The sequence below is a fragment of the Meles meles genome, chromosome 8 (assembly GCF_922984935.1).
Source record: "Meles meles chromosome 8, mMelMel3.1 paternal haplotype, whole genome shotgun sequence".
Taxonomy (NCBI): Eukaryota; Metazoa; Chordata; class Mammalia; order Carnivora; family Mustelidae; genus Meles; species Meles meles.
Window position 1 is genome coordinate 52,099,168 of NC_060073.1, and position 21,127 is coordinate 52,120,294.

The 21,127-nt window shown below is 40.0% G+C and overlaps 1 protein-coding gene across 1 annotated transcript; it reads right to left on the bottom strand.

Moving 5' to 3' along the window:
- Positions 1-848: 848 nt before the first annotated feature.
- On the bottom strand, positions 849-15,328 carry WEE1 (WEE1 G2 checkpoint kinase). Its single transcript, XM_046014918.1, has 11 exons — positions 14,607-15,328; positions 12,942-13,147; positions 12,183-12,246; positions 11,812-11,984; positions 10,990-11,111; positions 7,009-7,155; positions 4,539-4,634; positions 4,366-4,451; positions 3,345-3,515; positions 3,104-3,249; positions 849-2,175 (listed from the first exon to the last, which is right to left on the bottom strand). The coding sequence occupies exons 1-11, from the start codon at positions 15,180-15,182 to the stop codon at positions 2,022-2,024; spliced, it is 1,941 nt and encodes a 646-aa protein (XP_045870874.1). The 5' UTR covers positions 15,183-15,328; the 3' UTR covers positions 849-2,021.
- Between the last annotated feature and the right edge of the window lie 5,799 nt (positions 15,329-21,127).

Below are 21,127 nucleotides of genomic sequence, written 5' to 3' on the forward strand. Positions count from 1 at the left end.
GGCTCAGTGGGTTAAAGCCTCTGCTTTCGGCTCAGGTCATATCCGAGTCCTGGGATCCAGCCCCACATCCCGCTCTCTGCTCGGCGGGGAGCCTGCTTCCCTTCCTCTCTCTCTGGCTGCCTCTCTGCCTTCCTGTGATCTCTGTTTGTAAAATAAATAAATAAAATCTTAAAAAAAAAAAAAAGATGTCACATAGAATTAGTACTGTCTATCACTTAAATTTGCACTCTCAGTTCTTAAAAAATCTAGCCTAGTTGAGTTACAGCCTTACTTTGAAGCTCTAGTGTGACTCAGCTTAAATTAAAAAGCTGTCATTATATCCACTTAATAATCTAAAGCTATTTTAAACTACATTATCTTACATTTCTAGCAGATCAAATGCATAGTATGCAATGTGATACACAAATATTAAATATTTACAGTGACAAAAAGTGTGTGGTTGATGGACAAATTTCCCTCCAATTACAAAATGTAACTGATATAGCCTAAAACTCATCATTAAATAATGTCCCGTATTCTATCGAAAACTGTGCCCTCTTTTAGTACTTTACATACATTATACTCTAAATGTTAAAATGTAGTGATACTAGAGATAAAATGGTAGAAAACAGGGCGCCTGGGTGGCTCAGTGGGTTAAAGCCTCTGCCTTCGGCTCAGGTCATGATCCCAGGTGGGATCTAGCCCCACATTGGGCTTTCTGTTCAGCGGGGAGCCTGCTACCTCCTCTCTCTCTCTGCCTACCTCTGCCTACTTGTGATCTCTGTCTGTCAAATAAATAAATAAAATCTTAAAAAAAAAATGGTAGAAAACAGCATCACAAGGAATTAGACAATTAAGGTAAGCTCAGAGTGACTTTTAATATGCCAATCAATGTTAATAAAACACAAGTCAAACAGACAAGTGCAAACAAGTTGTAAACCAAAATTAATAGGAAAACAAACAATGGACAAATTCTATGTTTTTGTTTTTGCAATGTCTGGTTAGCCAGTATTATTAGTCAAATGGCTTATCATTGATAAAATATATTTTGTGTAAAGCTTGGAATAGTCAGAAGTCATTCTGGCATTTCAAACAGCTATATACACTATCCCCAAGATTAGTTTATATACACAAATATTGAAGAGAAACCGGGCAAAACATTTAAAAACAGACTAACAATACAATCAAGTACAAAACTCGGGTAGAGGGAGGGAACATTTTAAAAAAGAGTCAGGAAAGGGCATTATCAGGAAAAATTACAAAACCAGTAATAATTATACTACATTAATACAGCAATTCAAAAGGGGAAAAAAGGTGCATTACTCCAATGCACTAGCTTCAAAGTTCAAAGAAAAAAAAGGCAAATAGCTGCTTGTCATCAAGAGCAGCTATGTATTTCACATAATTGTTTTCCAAAAAAGCCTATTAACAACAATGATTGTTTAATGCTACAATTTTACAGCAAAGACAAAAACTAAAATAGCAGCAAATTCACAAGGCAATACTTCCACAGAATTATCATTCCATGGTTCATGCAATGCCTACAAAGTGCTCCCAGTTGGATATACAAGTATAATTCACAATTTAAAAAAAAGAAATATAAGATTGACACACAGGTACATTGAAGGCTGAGTAGTACTGAGTCTCTTAGCAATTCCCCTTCTCAAAGGGAGAATATGTTTGTAATAAAGCCCTTGCGTCCCTTTTACAGGTCACTACAGGGAAAGACACCTTTTATTACAATGCAACAGCAAACTATAAGCAGCACACCACCACAGTGGTTAACCCTGGAAAGGCTGGTGTAACATCCAACAGTCACTGATATCCTACAGAAGATAGACTAGTAAGACTAGACGAAAGCCTGATATACCACTGGTCAAGATACAGCTTTCAACTGTAATTCACAAATAAAAGTTCTAAAAGGTATTTCAGTAAAACTACTGACACCAATTGAGAAAATAATTGCAAACTGGATTCTAGCAGTGATTTCAACCTAGCTTCCTCTTGTCACAGTTTTTTGGGGGAGGTGGGAATTGAGTAGTTCAGTATATGGTAAGGCTGACAGAGCGGTTCATTTTCTTTCCAATAAGTCGAGATGTTCTATTACTCTGGGTGGTGGACCTAGTGGTCATCCGATCAGTGAAGAGTGCTCTTTCCTCAGCTGCAGCTTTTGCCATCTGAGCTTTCTTGAGTTCTCTAAGAACATAAAAATAGGAAACAAGACTTTTCACCTATTGTATTAATCCTAGGAAAGGATCCTAAGAGGCCAAACACAAACTGTATTATCAGTTGGGAGAGCTTATTAGCATGCTATGATTATTCTAAGATACAACTGAGGAAAAAAAATTACAGTATGAAACTTTAGCTTGTGCTCAAACAATGTAAATTTATGAAATGATTTTATTTTGTGCTCTCAGAATTAAAATATCATATACACTTGGACCTAAGTAATAAAGATGTTAGTAATGACTGAGTTGTAATACAAAATAATTTCAAACAGAACTCTAATTCATATTGTGAAAATATCATTACATAATAGAGATGAAAGGAAACTTCTACTTCCCATTTGTATAAACTATGATGGCTATCAAACTAGTGGCAAATAAACCTTTTATATTTCAAGTCAGTTTTTATTAGGTAAAAATCAGCAATAAAGCAAATGAATTAGAATTATCATTCCCATCAATTTTCTGAAATGTCAAAAGTCATTCAAAATATGAGACTCATCTACTAACTTAACTGATACTCATTTAATCCCTCCATAAAAAATAAAAAGAAAGAATGAAGGAAACTTAATCTATGGTGAGAGTTTAAGGGGGTAAAAAAAGCCTGTCTACTATTCAGGCTCACTTAGCTTTTGCTACAAGTTAAGGATTGGGGATTAATACCACTTGCAAATACATGCTAGTCTTAAAAATTTTTAAGTCCATAATTTCCAAGTTTAGGAACAATAACCAGTAGGTCACAAATAATTAATTTAAGGCAGAAATCCCCAAATTTTAACTGTATAACATACCAAACCACTACAGCCTTCACTGACAGAAAACCTAAATCACCGCTCATTAAAATTTGAAAATGAAAATGAGAAAGTTAAGACAAAACATTCCATAAAACTCTCACTTACTTCTGTAAAAGTGAATTTTTGAATTTTTCAGCATTCAATTCTATTCGTAATTGTTCTGCACTTTTTCTAGAAGCAGATAGCAATACTGAATGCTTTACCAGTGCCATTGCTGAAGGTCTTCTCTCTGGATCTGGATGAATCATAACCTTAGAAAGAGAAGTAAAAATCAGGCAAAGACATGCAATTTAAAAAATATAAAACCATGTCAATAAAAAGTGCATTATATACCAAAAATGCTCACTTTTAGCAACTCTGTAAACTCTTGGGAAAGCACTTGGGGAATCCGAGGTAATCTACCCTGTCTGATTTCATGCCATTGGTCTCCATTTCTGGGAAGAGGTTCAGCACCAGCAGCACATACCACTGTGAGGGCAAGGGCAAAAATATCCGCTTTTGGTAGATGACTATAATTCTGTAAAATTATAAAAAAAATTTTTAAGGGAATATAAAAATGGCCAAAATAAAGTAGAATCACACTTCAGTGATGACTTCGGTGAGAAATAAGGCTAAATTAAAATATCCAATGCCACGTTTAACATTTAAAACCTATTCAGAGAAGAAGTTAAATCTGAGGAGCTTTTTAGTATCACAAATACATACATACTCAGAGAGAGGAGTAAAAGTAAATGCCTTCTCTCTTTCACTAGTCCCATTCATCTCTCAGAATAAACTCCTATCCTGGGGCACTCACATATGAATACAGGAGACATACATACATTGACAAGTTACAAATACATATATACTATGAAAAAACAAAGGGATCATGCAATTTATTTGTTCTGCTTGTTCTACTGTAATTCTAAACTCTTATCAAGAAATATTTTGTCACACTTTTTTTTTTAGTTCACACTTTTTCAAACAATACTATTAACTATATGCTGTAATTTATTTAACCATTTCTCTATTGCTAAACATTTACATTGTTCTCAATTTATTTGTATATGAACATTTCTGTGGATAAGACTCCTAGAAAGGAAATTCTAGGTCAAAGGGTACAGCATTTTAAAATGTTGACAGATATACTCTGATCTCCTAAAAGGCTATGCCATTTTACAGTTGCACCAGTAGTGTATTAGAACTTCTTTTACAACTCCATCATTGTTGAACACTATAAATCTTTGCCTTTACTGAATTTTGCTAGATTAACTATCCCTGGCTGAAGGTTTAGGCTTTCTTTAAGATTCTACTAGTTATTAGAGCTTGAAATTTTAATATGTCTGCATTGTTATAAAACAAATAGCATTATTAACGAAAAAAACTACCTCCTGCAAAACTTCATTTGCAAGAAACCGGCTATCACCCTCTTCAACTTGTGGACTAGAGATCCTTGTTACATGTCCAAGATCACCTATAAATATTGAAAAAAATAGAGTCAAGAGTTAAATAGGTTCTTTCTTTATTTTAAGGCAATAATCTGGTTATCTTTCTTTCTTACCTATTTTAAACATAACTTTGTTGGAAGCCCAGTCATCTTCATCTCCTTCTTCAGAGGCAGCATTTGGGATTGAGGTTCGAGATATGAAAATATTACCTGTCAAACAGTTATTTATGTCAGCTAAACTAACAATTAATAGTGTAACCAAAACTCATAAACAGGGCCATACATCAGAATCATCCCAAAAGCTTTCAAACATATAGATTTTCATATGTTCTACCCTAAAACCCAATGAGAATAAGAATCTCAGGGGATAGGTAACGGGTTGTATTTTCTAAGGAACATATTTTCTAGCCTAGTACTGATCTTTGAACACCTGGAAACCACTTCAATAGACTCTTGTCATCTACACATTGATCTTTAGTTAGTTTTAACTACATAGAAACAATACAAAAAAGGCAATAATGTAGTAATCTGTGGTGCTTCCAAATCATAAACTTTAACCTAATGCTAGGGGCTGGTATGAAAAATACAAGTAATGTAACTTGAGTATCTACATCCCAATGTGGCTCTGTGGTTCCTCTGCTGTACACACACTTTTCTTCTACAAATTCAGGTAAGTTCATGATTAACATTAAGTTTCAGTGACAGATTTCATTTTAATAGTTTTACCGATGCAAATAAATAAGGAATGTAAATGTAAAGTAAATGTAAAATGTAAATAAACTACTGAGTTTATAAATGTTACACTCATTTAAGTCATCTTTCCAATTTCACTTTATTTACGGAATAATTTATTTTTCGTTCCAATTTTAGTATATGTGCTGCCGAAGCGAGCACAATAATTTATTTTTAATGGTATTTATAAATTTGAAATTTTAAAACTTCACATCTTAATATTTTCAACTTTTGTACTTATAAGGGTCTACTATGTCTGACACTTAAGATATGAGTATAGGCGGGGCGCCTGGGTGGCTCAGTGGTTTGGGCCGCTGCCTTCGGCTCGGGTCATGATCTCAGGGTCCTGGGATCGAGTCCCACATCGGGCTCTCTGCTCAGCAGGGAGCCTGCTTCCCTCTCACTCTCTCTGACTACCTCTCTGCCTACTTATGATCTCTCTCTGTCAAATAAATAAATAAAATCTTAAAAAAAAAAAAAAAGATATGAGTATAGGCAAAACTTACTAATTTCTATTTACTGCCATCAATTCAAATATTATTTTTTCCCCATTTGAAAAATAAAAATTTTAGTGAGTTATTAACATACAGATAAATTCTTCACATAATTGTGTAAAATGATTTAAATTCTCATGAATCACACATTTTCATAGACAAAAACAAAACAAAAAAACCTTCATTAAGTTCAACTTAGAAATACCTAGCCTAGGGGCACCTGGATGGCTCTGTGGGTTAAGCTGCTGCCTTCCACTCAGGTCATGATCTCAGGGTCCTGGGATCGAGTCCCGCATCGGGCTCTCTGATCAGTAGGGAGCCTGCTTCCCTCTCTCTCTCTCCCTGCCTGCCTCTGTCTACTTGTGATCTCTCTGTCAAATAAATAAATAAAATCTTTAAAAAAAAGAAATACCTAGCCTAAAATTCACACTCTGTGTGAAACACAATCTGTTAGTTTTAACTTCCAATTTATAGGAAACATAGGAGGAAAAGGAGTAAGATAAATGATGCAAGGGAGCAACCAATCAAATCCAGAAGAAAGGACATAAGATAAGACAAAGTCCATATTAGTATTATTTTTTTAAGGCAGAGGAAGGGCAAAACCCGAAGGGCGGGGGGAAATAGAAGCAGATGGAATGCTTGGTCCTGAAAATGGTTACTAGTTTGGACAAGTAAACCAAAAAGACTTGGGTCACCTGGAAAAAATTTTAATATGATCTAGCTTTAGAAGAGATGAAAACTTACTGAAACAAAAAGGTAGAGTTGACTTACAACTTTTAAAAGTGCACATTATGAGGTTATTTTAATAAAACGAGAGGGGTGTGCACGTTGTTATGGCTGCATTCACTTGCACCCTTTTTAAATGCAAGATAATCATACTGCATATGCCATTTGTTTTCTGAATAATGCAGTAACACTTTCATGGTATATAGGCTAGAAATATCACCATGTTTACATAGCACTTAAGTTTCCAAAAATATGTTCACATATCTCATTTTATTCTAACAACCCTGTTAGCAGCACCAGCATTATTTTGTAACTAAAGTTCTATAACCTAGAAGAAAGGGACTTTAAACAATAGGTTCTTAGTCTTCCCATCAGAGTCCCACTTCATGACTATGGGGTTTCCATAAGATTCAGCAAATTTTTCCAACTTTTATTAAAAATGAATTGCCTCAAATACTTTGGAGTGACAGGAGAAGTGAATGGGAATCATAAAACAGTATGTGGCTCAAAGGTCTTTTAAAACCAACAATGAAAAAACATAGTAAGATGTATATGTCTTCATATTGTTTTAATGAAATAATTTATTCTCTATAACACGAAAGAACACAGGTCAGAGAATTTGTAATACTTACTAGGCTTTATATCCATATGAACCAAAGACATTGAATGAATATACCTCAAGCCCCGGCCAACTTGCAAAAGGAGATCCTTCAACTCTGCTTCTGTAAAGTAACTCATGCTTCTATAGTTTTCACTTATGGCATCAGCTAAACTTCCACCTAACAAACACAGGAAAAATTAGCAATTTCTTCTTCATGAGATCTTACTTCTCTTCCCTCCATCTTTATTGAGTGGCCACAAACCCAAGAAAGAAAGTAGCATTTTATACAACCTATTCTTTTTCCTGCTTGTGAAATCTAAATTTATTTATTCTTTCAATAAGTAATATACTCACATGGATACAAAATATAATGTAAAATTTTTTTCATCCATATACCCCAGCATCCTACCTGGTTCTTTTTCCCAGAATAAATCAATGTTATTGGTTTCTTATATATTTTTCTCAACTCCTTTTCACACAAATGACAACATATTTTCATTATCTTGAAGATCATTCTTTACTAACATACAAAGGCTACCCTGTTCTCTCTTGTGTCTCTACAGAATTTCATAGTGTAAATGAATGGCAATTATCAGCTGGTCTCCTAATTGATGAACATTTTAAAGTAATTTCCAAGCTTTTACTACTATATACTATAGTCTAAGGAATAACTTTGTACATTGGTCATTTCACACACATTTAACATATCTTATAGAAACAAATTGCTGATTTAAAGGGTATATACGGGGGTGCCTGGGTGGCACTTGGTTGAACATCTGACTCTTGGTTTTGGCTCAGGTCATGATCTTAGGGTCGTGGGATCAAGCCCTCCCTCCGGCTGGCTGCTTGTCCCTCTCTGTTCCTCTCCGTACCCCACCCTCATGCTCATGCACATACTCAAATAAATAAAATCTTTTTTAAAAAAAATTAAAGGATATGTTTAGTCACAAAACAATGGTAATATGTGGCTCAAGTATGTGTGTGAAATACTATCTTATATATAGAATATGTTTTTATAGCTGAGAGGGACGTTTCTCTGTTTATCCTGCTACAAAACAGCTTAGGGTTGGTATTCACACCATCAGTGCCAAAACTTCAGGGCCTGTGAAAATTCACATAAAAGAAGTAACAGCGTATTCGGTTTCTGATTTCAAAATGGCCGGTACTTAAACTCTGCTAACATGTGCCTTATGTGAATTTGGGGCTTTGGAAGACAAATATGGGGCAATTTTACTTACAGACACACACACACAGAGTTCCCCATAGAGAAGCCTATACCAACTTACACTCCCATCACACACACACACACACACACAGAGTTCCCCATAGAGAAGCCTATACCAACTTACACTCCCATCATTAATGTACGAGAAAAACAGGTTTCCCACACCCTTGACAACAGTCTATAAATTTTATAGGTAAAAACCAGTATTTTAATAGTTTTAACTTATACTACTTTTACTATGAATGAGAATAAAACCTGCTTTTATAGGGTAGGTCAAACCAACCAGTTCATTAGTTTATACTTTAAAAATGCTTTTAAGTTTATACTCTTAAATTTTATTAAAAACATTTTTAAGTTTACAACTTAACTTAGGAAAAGAGGAGTTACGTAAAACAAAACAAAAATCAAAAACCAAAACAAACCATTTCTGTTTAAAGCTTAGTTAGGAATAATGAAATCAGAACCAGGGTAATGAGATCAGGAAGGTATATTAGTATACATTACTCAGAAAAGGAAGTCCTGCAATTTGAATAAGACTAGGTAGCAAAATGTCCAATGTATTTTAAAAATAAAAATAAATCACACACCTCGGTATTTTAGACTTAAGTATGTTCTCCATACTCGTAACAAATCTTGAGCTGCAGGAAAAAGGGCTCTAGAAGGGAGGTCTATAAAAGGGCTTGAAGTCCTAGTCCAAGTTTAATAAGCATTTTAGTGGATCTACCAGCTATAGCTAGGCCAGTTCCTTCTACTTCACTGCTGAAAGGCAAAGAGAAGTAAGAAGAGCAAGACACTCATCTGATATTTCACGTTCTCTTCCCCTACCCATCAACATTTTCCACACTTGTTTACCGGGGTAAAAAATTCAGTCTATCACCAAACCAAGACAAAAGGCTTAAAATACAAATGACTGTTTGAGATAATAAGGTAACTTAGTCACGATAAAGGACATCAGTTAATCACCGTGTATAAATGAAATAATAGAATGATTTCCCCGTAGAACTGTAGAAAAGGATCTGAAGATCAGACCTATTATTAGGACATTCAAAGCTTGATTTGGAGAGAACAATGATGGCAGAAGGAAATAGAAGAGTTTAGGAATGTATTTAGGTAGCTTCATTTCCTTTCATCTAAACAGAAAAGACAACTATTCTAAGAGGCAACCCTGTTTCACACAGGTCTATTTATTTTTAAAGATCTGTGTATTCTTTAAGTGTTTTATACTGTCGCAAAATAATAAACTGTTTCAAAATATTTTATAATCTAACTGTATTACAAGACAGGGTTTTGTTTATTTTGTTTTTTAGGACAAGGGCTTTATAATCTGAGAGGGTAGGATGTCAACTCACCCCTCCCTATCCCCCCAGGCCCAAAGTTTTCTCAAAATCATCTGAATTATACAACCACATATTTATTTGGTGGATTGTTACAATGTGTGATCCCTGGACTGCTACGCAATACTTGTTAAGAGGACCAACTATATCAACAAAGTGAAAGGGAGAAAGAGACCAGAAGATGGCATCTAGCAAACATCTAGTGGAAAAGACATGGTCAAACTGCCCTATATTAAATGCAGTAACTGAAAACTGAAGGTTAAGAAACAGATTAGTCCACAAGATCATGATAGCTACATAAATATTCTAATGATATGAATAGAAACATTTCAGGAGATGTGTGAAACAAATTAGCACCAATGCTATATACTGAGCACTTAGTTCTTTAAAGTACAGAGAATTAATGACAACTCAACAAAAAGTTAGATGTGAGAAATGGATCTTTTACTTCCTTTTTGTTCAATGTTTTTAAATACTGAAAACCTGAACCCACTACCTACACCACTTATTTATTCACAAGCTACAAGAAGGCTGGTCTTGTTGAAGGAAAAAATATCGAGAATTTAAAAAAAAAAATAAGTAACAAACAAACTTTGCTATCACCTCCCAACTGCTCACTAAATTCCAAATTCTCTAATATTCACAGAAGATATAGATAAATGGAAACTCAGTATATATAAAGATTTACCTATTTAATAACAAGTATTTACAAGAATCAGAATTGAGACTAGGGTTTTGATAAAGGTTTAATTAAAAAGGGGAGAACAAAGTTGGTCCTTGAAGGACTTTTTGAAAATTGAAAGCTCTCCAGAGGTCCAAAGTTGACCCTCTACAGATGCTTTTTTTCTTGTTTTTGGGGGGAAATGAGGGAGAGAGGCACAGCTAGAGAACTAAAAGCATAACTTAATAGAAAATTGTGAGTGGATTCTAATGGTACACTAGGTTGGAAAAATGGGAATGGGGCAAGATTATAGAATACTTTAACAAATGGCTGAAGTTGGAACAATGGAAAGTTACTGTCACTTTATGAGTAACCAGCATCAGTTTTAACACCACATAAAATGAAATGGAAAGGGAAGGCTAAAATGAATTGAACCTATATTATGAACTACCATACCCTACAAACACTATACTACATGCCTGGGATACCAAAATATGTATGGCAAGACCACTGTCCTCTCAAGATCAGTATGACTAACAGGCACACTACCATGCACAATTCTACTACTGAAGTAAAAGGGACAAGGTTTTCAATCTTTACTTAATATCCAGGTAAGCAATGAACTTCACTAAACTCAGGTTAGGCTTCTTCAATTTATAAAAGATAGGCTCTCTCTGAATTTGTAAGAGATAAAAGAGACAAAATTACAGCAGGATTTCAAATAAAAACTATTTCCTCAGTGTTCATTTTTTTGAGCTCACAAGTCTGTAACAGAACCAACATATTACTCACCATTACAATATTCATTCTGTATAAGCATATGATCATCTTCTGCCCATGCAGAGAAATATCGAACTACATGAGAATGCTGTCCAAGCACTGCATGAGCATACACTTCCCTCAAAGCGTTCTGTCTAGGAGAAATTTGAGATTGATAGAATGGTAAATCATTTTTATTCAAGCCTAAACTGAACAAATTTATCTGACTTCATAAGAGAAAGTTAACTTCTGTCATCTATCAATTTGCTGAAGGATAACATGCTTACAACAGAGGGGGTGAGAACCTCTGTACCAGATTTTTCTAAAGGATTCCATTAAAGAAGAATGTTACAAATAAGGAACCTTGCTGGCCCTAGAACTTGGGAAAAATGAAACTCCATTTTACTCTGAATTCATGGATGCTATCAGAACAAAGAAATTTAAGTTAGGTTTCAAGGGGTGGCTGGGTGGCTCAGTCGGTTGGGGCCTCTGCCTTTGGCTTGGGTCATGATCCCAGGATCCTGGGATCGAGCCCCGCATCAGGGTCTCTGCTCAGCAGGGAGCCTGCTTCCCTCTCTCTCTTTCTCTCTCTCTCCTGCCTACTTGTGATCTCTGTCTGTCAAATAAATAAATAAAATCTTAAAAAAAAAAAAAAAAGTTGGGTTTCAAAATCAGACTACTCCTATAACTCTCCCAAGTCCAATAAGAATTAATGGCACAAAATGAAAAGGATATGATTAAATCATTATAGCTTCTCAAAAGTGAAAGAATTTTAGTGCTTGATTATGTAAAATCTTAAGGTCTGTAACACCATAGGGAATAAAAGAGCAAAAAGACAAATTTTTTAATACATACTCATCAACAGAGCCAGCCAATGGCTTTTTTGATCGCTTAATGGCATAAATGCATCCATCCAGCCTCTTCACACACTTAAACACAGAACCAAATTCTCCAGAGCCAATTTTTTCTAGCTCATGAAATTCTGTTGTATACCGTGACTTCATATTGCTTTCAGTAATTGTAATTCTCTGTAATAAAAAAGCATATCCATATACATAATACAAAGATATAAAAATGATTTTTTGCTATGATGATAGCACTGTATATGAAATTTAAAAGTCATTGTATCTTATGTTTTAATGGATATTTAACATGTATATATGGTAACTTGTTAAGTAGAAAATGAAATCTCAGAAACAATAAAAAGAAAATGAAAAGATATTTACTTTAGCAGGTCTTGTTTCATCTTCAAACTCATAATCACTGGCTTCCATGTCTTCACCACAAGAACTGAAAAATATTATGTATTTTTTCATCAAGAGATCTGACAGACACATCAACTAGAGATCCAAAACTTAATCTGATAGGTGTACAGTGAAATTGCATTTTAATGAATAGAAACAGACTAGAAAGGGCATCTGGGTGGCTCAGTCAGTTAAGCATCTGCCTTCAGCTTGGGTCATGATCCCAGGGTTCTGGGATTGAGTCCTGTGTCCAGCTCCCTGCTCAGTGGGGAGTCTGCTTCTCCTTCTGCCCTTCTCCGCTGCCTTGTGTTTATGCACATGCTCTCTCCCCAAAATAAATAAAATCTTAAATAAAAAAAGATAAGCACTTAATTTTATAATCACAAGATATAGCTCAGCTGATGAAAATGCTGTCCCTGCTGAAATATACTTATTAACTACAAGCCAACACCACTACACATATCAAAATTAAAGTCTACATCAACTCTCTCTGCCTGCCTCATTTTTGACACCAGCAGATTTTCTACAAGCTATCTAGGCTTTTTATTCCTTCCTTTTCACACCACTACTTTTCCACAGCTGATTACTTTCCACCTACCTCTCCTGGGAAGTGGGTGCTAGCAACAGAAAAATTTCAGAGCACAAACTTCCATGTAATTCAGATGAAATTGAATTTTGATAAGTACCACAAACCAGTCGTGAGTGGTTGGGGACCACACTGTGGAATACTAAATAACTTACTCATTCCAATGTGTTCGCTTTCTTCTACGACATTGTCCTGAGGAATGAAGTAACACAGAATCTGGGGTAAAAGGATTAATATTCACTTGAGGAGTCTGTCGCATGTCAAATTCCCTTTTTCCTGATTTTTCTGTATCCATGAATAGAGAACCACCTCGGAGTTTAACAGAGCTGGAATCAATTCCTCGCGCTTTGGAGAGCAAACTCTAGGACAGGAAAAATAAAATTTTTAGTTTCCAAGTCCTACAGACAGCCTTCTCAACCCAACCTTCAACAAGCCTTTCACAGGTCTGATAGTGTAGATCAAAACAACACACAAGCCTCTGTCACATCTCCAGCAAAACAAACAGTGGATAACTATAGCAGTCTGAAAGGTAGATACCAACCACCCTATCTAAAACAGATAGCCACATAAAATAGGTCTCTGACCCTAAAAACAGTAGGAATGCAGACTGAAATTAAGTATATTCTAGAGTCCAGAAGTTAAAAAAACCTTTCATTCCATCTAAAAATAGAAAGCAGTCAGGGAGCCCCATAAAAGCTCCCTTCCCCCCATCCAAATAGGGCTTTGAAAACCACCTCCGGCGGACTCCTCCCCTCACTTCCAGAGGGATCATGTCTTGGGCAAGTCCCTAATAAACAGTAACGCTCAAAAAACACACTTCTTCGTTAAGTTTACGACCCACGGTACTGAAAGGGACTCAAAAAGGTACATTTTCCACATGAGTCTTACAAACGCGATACTTGTCTCAATTTCGTGACGGGTCCGCTTTTAAAATCTGCCACTACATCTAAAGTTTCAAAAGTACTAATCTGCATACTCACTTGCTACTCAACAAACAGGTCCTCCTTCATTGTGATATGTTATCAGCAATATGAGAGCACAAGGGTCCAAGAAACTCCACCGATGCTGGCTTTTAACAGCTGGATGTCCCTAATCGTTACACTTAGGGGGACCACACATGGGCACTGCAAACCCAAGGGTGTAAACAAACGCTCACCCGATAAATACCATGTACAGATAGTAGCTTAAATGCTACCCTGGGTTAAGGAGTTTTTTAAGACTGGAAATGCTTGGAAGGCCAGCCTTTTCTCCGGAGTCAAACTGCAGTCCTCCTCCATACCTCAGACTTAACCCCTTAACGCCACACAACACGAAACGATAAGCGCATGAAATTTTTTAACCGAACTCCTGCGTGCGCCGCCCAAATTACAAGGCCCATCACTGCGTTTAAAAGGCACCATATGGCTGCAGCACTCAGGAGTGTCAGGTGGCCGGGCCAGCAGCACTCCAACATCCTTCCAAACCACGTTATCAGGGCCACACTCGGGGCTGACACTGTCGGGAAGGCCCCCACTCGACGGGCGTGAAATCATCAGCCACCTGGACGGCGCCGATCAACCCCTTTGAAAGATGAAGAAGTTCCAGAAGAGGCCCATTGTTCAGTTACATAATCTTAACGGACAACTTCTGGGCTGGGCCAAAAAGAGGGGCTGCCAACTTTTTGTTGCGGTTCAGGGGAACGAGTGGGGGTGCGGCCGGGCGGTTATGTAACCGAACCCGGGCAGCGCCGCGCTCAGCTCCCGGCGCCGCGGCCTTTTTAAAAGGCTGGGCGGGCGCGGGCTCGGGAGGTTCGGGGGGCTCGGGGCCCCGCGTCCTCTCACCTTGGGCGTGTGCGGCGTGTCGAAGAGCCGCAGCTTGCGGAAGGTCTTGTGCGGCGGGGTGCCCGGGTGGTCCGGCAGCTGCGAGCAGGGGCCGTCGCTAGCCCGGCGCGCCCCGCAGCGGCGCGGGGACGCGTCCCCCGCGCCGCCGCAGCGCACCGGCGAGAACGAGCTGCCCAGGAAGTAGGCAGCTGCCGGCGACTTGACCGGCGACGAGGAGCCGAAACCCTCCTCCTCCCACGAGTCGCCCTCGGCCCCGCCGCCCGGCGCGTCCGCGCCCGGACAGGCGCCCCGCAGCAACATGTCCTCCTCCAGCTCCCCGGGGCTGCCGGGTGCCGGGCCCGGCGAGCGGCGGCGCTCGGGGCCGGGCTCTGTGGGGCTACGAGCGGGCGGCAGCGGCGAGTCGGGCTCTTGAAAGGCGGAATCCTCTCCGGTGCTGTGGCCGCTGCCCTCCTCCTCTTCCTCCTCTTCCTCCTCCTCACAGTCGCTGCAGGGCGAGAAGATCAGCTTCTGCCTCAAAGTGCAGGAAGCCCCCGGGCGGCGGGGTGGCGGCGGCTGCTGCCGGCTCAGGAAGCTCATCGCGCCCCTGGGACCGGGGCAAAGGACCGGAGAGCTGGAGCCCGAGGAGTCCAGGACGCGGACGGCCCAGGGGGCGGGTCCGCCACGTGCGACTGGGCGCGCCTGGTCGCCGCGGCGGCGGACCTGCGCTGTGGCTGGCTGCGGCTCCGGGGCGCTCGGGGCTGCGGCCGGCGGTGGCGGAGGCGGCGGCGTGGACTGTCCAGCAGAGGCGGGGCGGCCTGGGCACCGAGGCTGGGGTCTCCGCAGGTCCAGCCGCAGGTTCGGGCTCCGCGGCTTCCCGCGACCGTTAACCACGTGAGTGCCCGACGGACCAATCCCCGCCCAGCCCCGGGTTTGAAAAAAAAGGAGGGCGCGACGTAGCCCGCGGGGGAGGGATCAACTACGCGATTTTGGCGCGAACCCGCTGGCTCCGCCCCCCCTCCTCGCCGGGCTTCGGCGGGCGCGGCGCCGCTGGCCTATGAGGAAGCGGGACTTCTGGGAGAGGGGCCGGGTGCCGCCCTGTCGGGGCCGGGAGGGAGAGCCGAGGCTGCCCTCTGGGAGGGGCGAAGGGTGCTCGCCTAGCCGAACGCCAGCCTGGAGGCGACTGGCTCGCGGTCCCTCAGGCGCTCTGAGATCTGAGGTGGGGGGTGGGGAGCACTTCTGGTCCCCGCGGGGTCGGAGCATTAGCGGAACCACCGTGGCCCTTGGGCTCAGCCCAGGGAGTCCGGCCTCTGGGTCCCGCGTCCCTTTGGTGCGGGCCCGGGGCGTTGTGGGCGTGGCTGTGGGCAGTCACGTTCCCCGGTAGATGTTTGAGCCAAAAATGGTGACTCGGGCCTCAGGAGCTTTGCGAACTGAGCCGGTTGCTTAGGGTGGACACCGTAATTAACAAGAAAGCCAACACACGAGAGCTTGCGCGGAAGCACCGGCTGTGTGGAAGGCCTCAGTTTCCCCCCAGGGTGGCTGTTAGGGTCGGGTGTGTCCCCTGCGAGGTGAGCTTCCCCTAGGTCGTGGGCCTCTTTGCAGTCTTCCCCCTCCTCACACACACACACTTGTCCAAAGTAAACAGCAGCAGCACCGCAGTCGGCCCCAGCACGAAACCCAGCGCCCACCACGCAGCCACGGTGTTTATATTGGTTTGCCAGCACGTGGGCAAGTGTTGGCAAAAAAGATTGGCACACCTCTCTGCAAACTTAAACGCAACTTGAGAAAAAAATTCCCCCAGGACTCGGTCAAATAGTGATTTTATCTGCCCTTTATAGTTGCACAGACAAGTTTGTTGTAATTTTTCAGTGGCAAATAACCCCGTGATGAATATTCTAACTTCTCATGCTGTTTTTTTCTCTGTGTTCTTTGAGGGTTTGGTGTGTGTGTGTGTGTGTGTGTGTGTGTGTTTTTTTAAGGAAATTCACTGAAGTGAGAATTACTGGGTCAAAGGATATAAACTGCCAAACTAACCTCCAGAAAAAAACAATTTACATTGTCATTGGCAGTGGATTAGAGTACACTGCTCATGAATTCTGGATGTAAGTGGATATTTAATGTTTGCTAATGTAATTTTGTTATTTTGATACATATCATTGGACAGTTTTCATATGCCAGTGGCCATTTATACTTTTCTATTGTCTTTTTCTTATTGTAGCACTTTATGAATACTAACACTTTTCAAAGGCTATACTCAAACTGGATTTTTAATAATGGGAACATGGGAAAGTTCAGGGAAATTCCCTGAGATCTCATAACTGAAGATGCAGTGAAGGGTAGACAGCTGTTCTCCAGACATTTGCTAACTGATATATGTGTCTTTTTTTTTTTTCATGTTAATCCAAATTCAGTGTTAAGCTCTTGCAAGACAGGAACTCTGTCTACCCTTTTGTATGTTTCAAGGAGAGGCATTCTCTGATGCCTGCAGGCCAAAGCCAAGAAATGGTTTTTAGCACTCTCCCTCCAACACCTCCTGTCCTTCACTCCTAATGGCAAATAGGATTCTTTGATACGCTTAGTTGACTATATTGAGTTGATTTTCTCAAGTTCACGTGAGTATAAATAAAAATAACTTGAGAAAATGACTTTTTATTGATCTTTAACATGAGTTGTATGTAAAAATAGTGTTTCCTAAGTAAACTTTAAAGCCCTGTAGATAACATCTTCTGCAACTAGAATGTTGTTCCTAACCCCCTCCTCTGTAGGAATTCTGTATCCTCTGTTGCTATCCCTGCAAACTCATATCCCCTCCCCCTTCACTCTTCCACAACGCCTTGCTTTATTCCCCTGACATACTTATATCTATCTCAAAGTATGTTGATTCTTTGTTTACTACTATCCCCTTCTAGAAAATGAGTTCTCTGAGTGTAGGGACCTTTTCTATTTTGTTTATTTTAGTGTTCTAGCATGGCTTAGGCTTTCAATATCTTCTAAATGGTAATAGAGCCGTTATTTAAATATTTGTTGATGGGTTTATTTTTCCTCTCTCGGTATAAATTCAAATGGTACAGAAGTCTCCCAGCTACCCCAGTATAGCCTGTTCTTGGAGGTAAACTGTCCCTTAACATTTTTTTTTCAACTCTTAACTATGCCACCTGTCTGGTTCTCTAAACTGGGAGGTCCTTTAAGTAGGCTGGAGCAATACGGCCTGGCTTCTGAACGGGAAGGGAAGAGTTCTTGGTACACAGCCCCAGTACTTCGAATACTTGGCACCCAAGCCCACCCACAGAATGGGAGAGGTAAATTTCCACTGAATGTATAGAATGACTGGAGGAAAGAAGGAGTGTCTTTAAAAGTTGGGAACAAGGCTCAGTTGGAAAACCATTTCTTCTATAAAGCCTTTCCTTAACTTTCTCCACTTCTAGGTAAAAGAGACACTGTGAGCCAGGTTTTCCACCATACCTGTAATGGACATGTAAATACTCTTTGTTTACTTGTCTGGCTGCCCTTCCACCCAGGGCTCAGATCAAGTTTTATTTGTCTTCAGAGCTCCAGGAGTCAGCAATGTGCCCTGGCCCCTGGGAAGGTACTTAAGTAAATGTTTCTGGAATAAAAATCTCCGTGTTCTTTAAAACAAAAGTACCAAAATGAGTAAGAAAGCCAGGCCCTACCCCCTCCAGCTGACAACATGGCATAGTGTTATGGTTTAACTGTAGCAGTGTCCTAACTGAAATTCTAAATGATTGTTCTGATTTTTTAAATTTCATGCTCCTCCAAGTACAGGACTCACTGTACTGGAGGGATGGGGTTACACCCACCTGCCCCAGGGCATATCTAATTCAAATTTCCTGTTCTTTCTCCACCCAGTGTTGTTCATAACTGTAATGTTGCTAGGCAACTTTTGCAGAATCCACAAGTTTGTGGTAATGTTGTAATCACTAAGTAAAAATCTTGCCTCTAAGTGTTGGGAGAACAAACTTAACCAGTTTATCCCTTTAGACAGATGGCTTAGCAAGTATAAGGCTTTAATACCACCATTGTTGGCACATTCACCTACCTTAGCAGCAAAATAAGCAATATTCCTGCCCTGAAGATTTGTAATTGAGAGTCCTAAATCCCCTCCCAAATAGTTTTAATACATACAAGCACATAAATACGTACGCATATTCTTATTAACATAAGCCTGTACTTTTGAATAAAAGATCCTACAGAACTAGTAACTAGTTCTGTGTAGAACTAGTGTGTAGGAGTGTTTCATAAGAATAGCTAGGCTTTACCCAAAGCTGAATCTTTTCTAGTTTATGCCTTTGATTCTGGGAAACAATAACTCTCTCTAAACAAGAGCCTGCTCTGATAGATTTTTAATTTTTTTTTTAAGATTGTGTTTATTTATTCTAGTGAGAGAGAGAGTATGTGGGCGCTGGGAGGAGGGGCACATGGGGGTAGAGAGAATCTTAAGCTGACTCCAAGTGCTGAGTGCAGAGCCCAACCTGAGGCTCAATTTCATAACCTGAGATCATGACCTGAGCCAAAACTAGGAATCAGACACTCAACTAACTGAGCCATCCAGGTGTGCCTAGATTTCTAATTAAAAAAAAAAAAAAAAGAAGAAGCAGAAGCAGCCAGGGGCTACTGGTTGATTCAGTTGGTTAAGTGTCTGCCTTGAACTCAGGTCATGATCCTGGGGTCCTGGGATCAAGCCCCACACCGGGTTCCTTGCTCTGAAGGGAGTATGCTTCTCCTTCCTCTGCCTGCTGCTCCCCCTGCTTATGCTCTCTCTGTCGAATAAATAAATAAAACCTTAAAAAAAATTGTAAGGGAAAAATGCACTTCCAGCAGTGTACTGTATTAATAGAAAAAAATCCATGTCCTAGTGGACCTGCCCAATTCAAACCTATGTGGTTCAAGGGTCAACTGTATTGCTATAATAAGAACTTGAAAAGTATAGTTCAGGAAAAGCGGCCAGTTGAAAGCTTGTATTTTAATGAAATAAATATTATTTCTTGTCATGCCTATTTAATCTTTAAAGACTACTAACATACCATTTCTATTTATCCTTTTAATATTTATATCAGGTAGATCAAGGGCACATTTCATTACATCCTTCAATTATGGATTATATCAATGATATGGTGTGCATACAAAAAGTTTGAGGACCTAAGATTCTCAGTCAGTTCTTTCTTTAGTGTCTTCAGCTATGAGAGGTCCTGCTGGGGTACTGAAAAGTTGTATCCGCACATGTCTAAAACCGAGACTGTAACCGGTCTTATTTGTGAAAGAAGCCTTCAGGCCTGCTCCCGGTTATCTTAGCCCTTACACAGACCTCAGAATCTTGAAAGACTTGATAGTCCATGGCAATCAGCCAGGCCTCTGGCAATGATACTAACTTCAAGACTTTTCCCAAGAAAAAAATACTGACCACTGACCGTATCAGTCCTAGATGAGAAAGGAGTTCTCAGTTAACATATTTAAAACTGGAGCTCTATAAAGCAGTTAGCCAAAACACCATGCTTCCTCTTTGCTATTTTAAAAATCTTTTCTACTGAGATGGAACCGAGTAGCCCCATTTTCTCCAATAATACTTTTATTTTTTTTCCCTTTACAGAAGCACAAAGGGTTGTTTTCCCCTACATTCTCAGTGAGTCTCAATAACTGAAAAGGTCACTTCACAAAAATGTTATAAACAGGAGGAATCATGAGTGCATAACAGAAAGCTGGTGCTCAATACACATTTGAGTAATTGATTAATTGCCTCTCCTCTTGGGTTAGTGACATGCTCAGGAAATGACCTGGATGACCACAAGGACTACTGTTGTTTGCTGACCACACTGTGATTATTTAAGCCAGCTTTGTTCTTATTACTGCAGCACAAAAGATGTGATGACTCTTCTTCAGTGAGTCAAGGGGTTCAGTCCCATTAGGAGAGGGAAAGGAGATAAGGCAGACGTCCCATGCTGTTCTTTTGTGTAGCAACAGGAGTGTGTTTGGGTATTGCTATTTTGATGACTCAGTAGTGAGTCAGTTTTAAAGTTCTGTAAAAGGCCTTGTTCAGCTCCGACAGGACTACGATGAGCTCATTTGATAGCTCATTGGGTAGAGAGGACTGGGTGGTGTGTGATCCAATCAGCTGATTGGTGGTGTAAATATGTACGTGGAAAAAACATCAGCAAGGATGAAACTAGATCTGAATGCAGAAATCAACTGTCCTTGGCAGTCACCTGTTGAGTGCCTGCTGTGTTCAAGCCCCATCCATGTTCTGCCCATTCCCTATACCTTTATGAAGATTAGAATATGAGAAATGTGTTAAGTGCTACAAAGATCTGGGGTGCTTGAAGGAGCTGGGAAAGGTAGGTATACTGCCAGCTATATGGTAGGCACTGAGCCAGACGCTTTACATACTTATCTTATTCACTCCATTTATTTCTTTTTAAAGATTTTATTTATTTATTTGACAGAGAGAGACACAGCGAGAGAGGGAACACGAGCAGGGGGAGTGCGAGAGGGAGAAGCAGGCTCCCTGCTGAGCAGAGAGCCCGATGTGGGGC